At 35.8% G+C, this 5,843-nt stretch overlaps 1 protein-coding gene across 3 annotated transcripts in view; it reads right to left on the bottom strand.

Annotated features, from left to right (window-relative positions):
- The window catches only part of LOC110021121, a 41,606-nt gene that overhangs the window by 33,075 nt on the left and 2,688 nt on the right, over window positions 1-5,843 (bottom strand). The window contains exons 2-5 of one of the 3 annotated variants that reach the window (XR_002293615.1): window positions 1,905-1,951; window positions 1,223-1,246; window positions 954-1,062; window positions 340-535 (exon numbers count right to left, since the gene is read on the bottom strand). Coding sequence is in view for 1 of the 3 variants with exons in the window: in XM_020719468.1 (XP_020575127.1) it covers window positions 340-535; window positions 888-1,062; window positions 1,223-1,246; window positions 1,905-1,951 (442 nt within the window). In the remaining 2 variants the exon portion in view is untranslated. Of the gene's footprint in view, window positions 1-339; window positions 536-887; window positions 1,063-1,222; window positions 1,247-1,904; window positions 1,952-5,843 lie in introns of all 3 variants that reach the window. The other 2 variants (XM_020719468.1, XR_002293614.1) reach the window with 2 other exon arrangements.

A 5,843-nucleotide genomic window follows, 5' to 3' on the forward strand; every position in this document is an offset into this window, starting at 1 on the left:
ATATATATATATATATATATCAGATATATCAGACTATGTAGACAGACTAAAATTGGGGAGCCTAGATAGAGGAGGAATGCATCCAGACTATGTAGACAGATTAAAATTGGGGAGCCTAGATAGAGGAGGAATGCATCAAACATAATATTAGAATCAAACAAGTAATCAAACGGCATGCCATAACTACTACTATCACAAATTCAGATATGTTTATAAGCAATGATAAAGTCCAAAGCAGAAACACAAACCAAAAAAACAAAAATTTCATTTCAAACAAAACATCTTATCTGACAAATAAATCATTTTTTTATCAAACAAAAGCATGGAAAGTCTACTTACATGGGTGGTTTCTGATGTCCAGAGCCCAAGGAACGAAATATATTTGACAATTTATCAATGACAAGTTGATAGTTTAAACTAGGCAAAGTGAAAAGAAGTAATCCACTCCTCGTCAATTTAACCAAAGATAAATTTGGATTTTTTTTCGCATTTTCTTCTGCAAATGGAGGTGAAGTGGCCACTTCTGTATTGTCACCTGTTGAAAAGGAAGCAACTAAAATAAGTGTAGCTTACTGGTGCTCAAAATTTGCTAGAAGTGTCAAAATAGTACTCTAATTCTTTGTAAGGGGTTATTTAGTATATAAAAGTGTCAATGTAGTCCCCAGAGTTTTTTAATGGTGGATAAAATAGTACTTCCTGAGCGATATTTTAGCCAATATTAAAAGAGTCTGATGATAAATTTGACCCTTTATAGACTTTGGGCCTAAATGACACCATCTAAATAATCAGGGACTAATTAGTTTGGCACTTTAATCCTCAAAATTTACAGTTTCTAGACTGCAAGGATTATGTTGCTAGACCAGAGAAGAAAAATCCATAAGCGTTACTTATTAAATTTAGCGGTAAAATACAAGAAACTGCATATAAATTGGCATCTGTATTTTGTTCTAAACTGTCAAGATTGTCAGCATCCTGAGAACAAGTTTTCCTCCTTTTTGCAACCACATTGCTGCCGCATGAGTCAGATCTCTCAGAGTCATCAACGCAAACAGAGGACATATGCTGGATTAAATCAATGAAAAGGCAAAAGTTAGCATTATTGTATTTACAAACTTACTGCTCAATTCTTATGTATTTACATATCTAGCACCTATACTTAAATTTTGTACATATATGCACCTTATTCAATAAGATTCAACTTTGTATTAGATGGTTTCCTCACCTTAAAAGTCGACCATCTGATGATCTGGTTAGGAGTACATGTTTTAGATTCAACTTATGTTAAGAACGGCAGAGATAGACCTAAAAAGACGTGGGCTATTGTATAAAAAATAATCTTAATCTATTAGAATTAAATGAAAATATGTCACTCAATAGGACTCAATGGAGAAAAGGATTGATGTAGCCGACCCCACTTAGCGGGACAAAAGTCTTGTTGTTGTTGTTGTATGCCACCTTATATATTGCATGAAAAGGTGTATTTCACTTTTTAAAAGTAAAAATAGTAATACTTTTGATGTGACTTGAAAGATTTTAGGTGGTATAAATGTAAAAAAGTAAAACTTGGGTGTTAAATATATAACCCCCCCCACAAAAAAATGCAACCCCAACACCAACACCCCAAAAAAAAAAAACATTGGAGTCAATATAAGCACTATACAGGATTTTCTTACAACAGGAATGTAACATTCACATTAAATGGAGTCATTTTTGTTATGGCTTTAGTTTTTTTTATATATCCTTTGAGTTTTAGGAGTTGCATTATATCACCCTGAGCATCAGAATAATTCTATAACCTATATCATTGTTTTGATGGGCACTGGATCATATTCCGCATAATGCAATAGTCCAAATGCCAAATTTCAATTATAATGAACAAAAAATGCAACGGAAATAAAACCAACCTCTTCTAAAATGGGAATAGCTTCCTTAGTGGCACTTTTTTCACGCTCTGGGATGAACCAAAAGAAAAAAAAAAATCAATAAGAATAAACTTAAATGCAAAAGTGTAATACAACAGGCAAAATAATAAAAATAACAACAACAACAACAACAACAACAACAATAAAAAAAAATTGGAGGAAAAACCAATAAAGCAATAGCATGACTAGATTTATGGCAAGCCGACTAGATTTCTTTGATGATCTAATAAACTTTCATGTTGTTTGTGCGTTGGTCATTTTGAAAGCTTTTCATATGGTTCTTCTGTTTATAATGTTAAGAATTTCAACACATTATCTTACATATTCTTGTTGTTTTACCTCCCAATTGGGTTGAACCTAGGCAAGGAAGGTGCAGACGAGACCCAACCAATTGTTTTTATCATTTCCTTGATGTTTGTATTGTTTAGTCAGTCAATGGGCCTTAGTTTCTAATAATGTTGAATTCCTTGAGTATGAATTTTTTATGAATATAGCATTGTCTTCTTTCTTTTGATGGATGAATGCTCTACCTGATGCTTCAATATACACTCCATTGTTGTTACAAAATTGACCAAATATCATTAAACATTCAACTACATAGTATACTTAGCCCTTCTACTAGATTCAGAGAACCAAATGGTCAATTTAGCTATGATAAGCAAACTGAGCCATTATTTATGGATGTTTAGCCCTGGTAATTCAATCTAATTTGTTTGGTCAAGCTCTACCAATCATGTTTGACAAATCCACTCAGGACATTCAATTCGGATTCGCCATTCTATTTGGGTTTTAACAAATTTTGATAGCAAAGCGAAGGCTTCACATTCTTAAAGTATAGCCTAAATGGAGAGAGTATGGGTAGAAGAGGAGGGTGCTTAATCATCATGCATTATTCATTAATTACCCGGTCAGAAAGTACAAAATGAACTTATATTACTCAATAGACACCTAATGTGAGAGAAGAAGCTAGCAATGGAAGAAACACACCACTTGATGGTGGCATGGCTATACTTTGATGCAACCAATTGGGATTACTCCAATGTCATTGACAAAAAAATTAAAAATACTCATATAAGCTCAGAGAGGAGCACATAATACTACCAATCCCAAGTTGTAAAGAGATCAATGGCTAGGCAGTTCCTGACGTTCAAACCGATACAGTTTGTAGGAATAACAAATCCCTTCGAGGTGAAAGGCTATCTGGTGCACATAGAGAAAAAAAAGCATATCTTATTGAACAGAATACAGCATTGGCAACATTCATTCTGACTGAAGATCTTTTTTTGTCTTTTAAAAAAACTTGAGGGATCAATTTGGCAACAATTGGAGCTTCTCCATTTGACAACTTACAAGAGCTTAGAGCAACAAGCAAAGCTAACAGAGGATGAGTAAATGACAAATAAGCAAGGAAAGAATCATACAAAAGAAGTGAAGAAATTGGAGAAGTAAATCTCTGAAGAAACATTTTGGCACCGCTTATCAAAAGTGAAAAAAATGTATCATTTCACGGTCTACTTTCCCAAGATGTGACAGTGCTACCAGTGCGAGGAATTTAGACATACGCTACTAGGCTATCCTCAACAAAATCTGATCAGACCCCTCGCCACCTAGGAACCCTGACTCAACCAATAGTGTAGGCAATTGTAAGCGATTTGGCAAAAGAGCTCAACCAGCCACAATGACAGATCAATCAAATCTTGAATCTGAAGAGAACTGGTAAAGAGGCAAAAAAGAGACACCCTGCGAAAAGTTTATTGTACTTTCTCAATTACCCTATAATAACAATTGATATTTAGGAGTTACGTATCAGATTCATCATATAAAAAGCCAAGGAAAAGGGTATGTTCCTTTGAGTGGTGACTAGACCATCTAGATGCTAATGGGGCTTAATGTTCCAATTTCTTTTATTGTGCATGAAAAATTGCATCTCAAGCAAAACATATTCACATCTTCATTGATTGTATTCCTTATGACTGAGTCTGATTTCATACTCATGAAAGACTAGCACCATAAAGGTGTTGTTATTGACTATCTAGAGAAAATGGTGAAGCTTAAAATTCCAAACAAGCAAAAGCTAGCCCCCTTTTAAGAGAGCCAATTAATTTCTCCTATCATGTGAACCGAAATTATGTGCTTAGAACAATTTTGGAAAGGGAGTGAATTGCAAAGGATGAGAAAATCAGTTTTCCAATGTATTCCTTAAAGGAATTAAGATTTTCCTTCCAGATAAAAAAAGATAAGCAAGTTGCTGTCCTAAACCTAAGTTTGCTTAAAATGTAAATCATTAACTGTTATTGGTGGATTTCATAATGACATTTATCAATGAGAACAAATAAATAAAAAATTTCTCTTTATCATACAGATAATGATTGAAAATAGCAAATATTCACTTAATTGTTGAAGGACAACATCTAAACTACGAGCCAACGACTGTAGAAGATTCTCCAATGTCTTCAAACTAGAGGAGGGACTACAGTAGGTATGGTCCGACATTGGATAAGAAGCAAGAGGCAGCTTTTTGATGCCCTAAATGAGGCCTATGGCTAGGAGGAAAGAGAATCGACAAAGTAAAAAAAGTATTAGAGATATTTTTGGATGACTTCATTGCAAAAATTATGCCTATTTTAACGCTTAATAGATCAACAACTAATTTAAATCTTCTCTCACCCAACTTCACTAAGTCATAAACAATCTCCCCAACAGAATCTTATTTAAAATTCAAATCATAAACTCATCCAAAATTTAAATTTAATCCTTAACTTGTTGAACATTGGATCAACAACAAAGAATCTAGCTTTCAAGCCTCCCAATTTAGGTCACTAGACCTCCATTGGCCATTCAGCATCCTTTCTTAACTTGATAATTATTTCAAATATATGATATGATAATATTCATTAATAGATCCTCTTAGATCACGGTTCTCTAATTTAGATCATTTGCTTCTTCAAATGAATTATTTTCTTCAGTCTCAGGCTTATTGGCGCGGGCGCTAGGCAGTGCCCTATTGCGTGCGCTGAAAGAGCCAATGCAGGCGCTTCGTTTTCGCGGGACAGAAGGCACGCGAAGCTTCATGGGACAGCGGTACGGGATCGCAGGACAACAGGGGCGGAATTGCAATCCCGCGCGTGGGAACAGGAAGCGGATCGCGAACTCTCACGATCCAGGGCTACTTCACACACCTTCGACACTTGTCTTCTTCTAAAAAGATCTTTCTTCTGGATTCTTCTTACAATCCCACTCCCCTTCCTTTTGTGTAGAAGTAGGAGGCTTTAAATAGTTTTCCCCAGTGTGCGTATGAGGCAGTGCTAGTAGAGTTGTCTTCTGGTCTCTTGTGTGGAGTTTTTTTCCCCTTATGGGTTGTATTCGAGGAGGTGGTGGTGCTCTGATTGTATCCTATCCGAGGTGGTATTTGTATCATCCCTCTTACCTTCCCAAAACCTTCTCTTCCCCACTCTTCAGTCGTCGAACTCTCCCTTCGACCCCTACCCTCAGTTATTTCCTCTTCCTAAGTTATGTTGTACAGCCTTCCTAACTCCTTTCAAGCTCCTCCCAATCACCCCATTGTCGTTACCAACCACCTACAACCCTTTCCCATTGTTATCCTTAAAGTCCACATCTTCCTTTCACTACCACCCGCCTCCCGTAGCTCTCTTCATCCCTCCAAATCATTCTTATATCTCTAGTCGACCTCCACCACCTATTGGGATACATTTAGGAGTGTTCGTTGGTGCTTTTTTTATGTTTTGTGTTGTTATTTCGGTTCGAGTCATGTTGTAACCATATGTTAATATTAATGAATGTTTGCTTTTGTGATTTCACTCTTTTCCCTACTAGTTTCGGTATCATTTGGTACACTCCTAGGATCTTCTAGCATCCGCCTCTACCCAAGTCATCTCAACCAAAATAATATATATATATATA

The sequence above is a fragment of the Phalaenopsis equestris genome, unplaced genomic scaffold (genome assembly GCF_001263595.1).
Source record: "Phalaenopsis equestris unplaced genomic scaffold, ASM126359v1 Scaffold000121, whole genome shotgun sequence".
Lineage (NCBI taxonomy): Eukaryota > Viridiplantae > Streptophyta > Magnoliopsida > Asparagales > Orchidaceae > Phalaenopsis > Phalaenopsis equestris.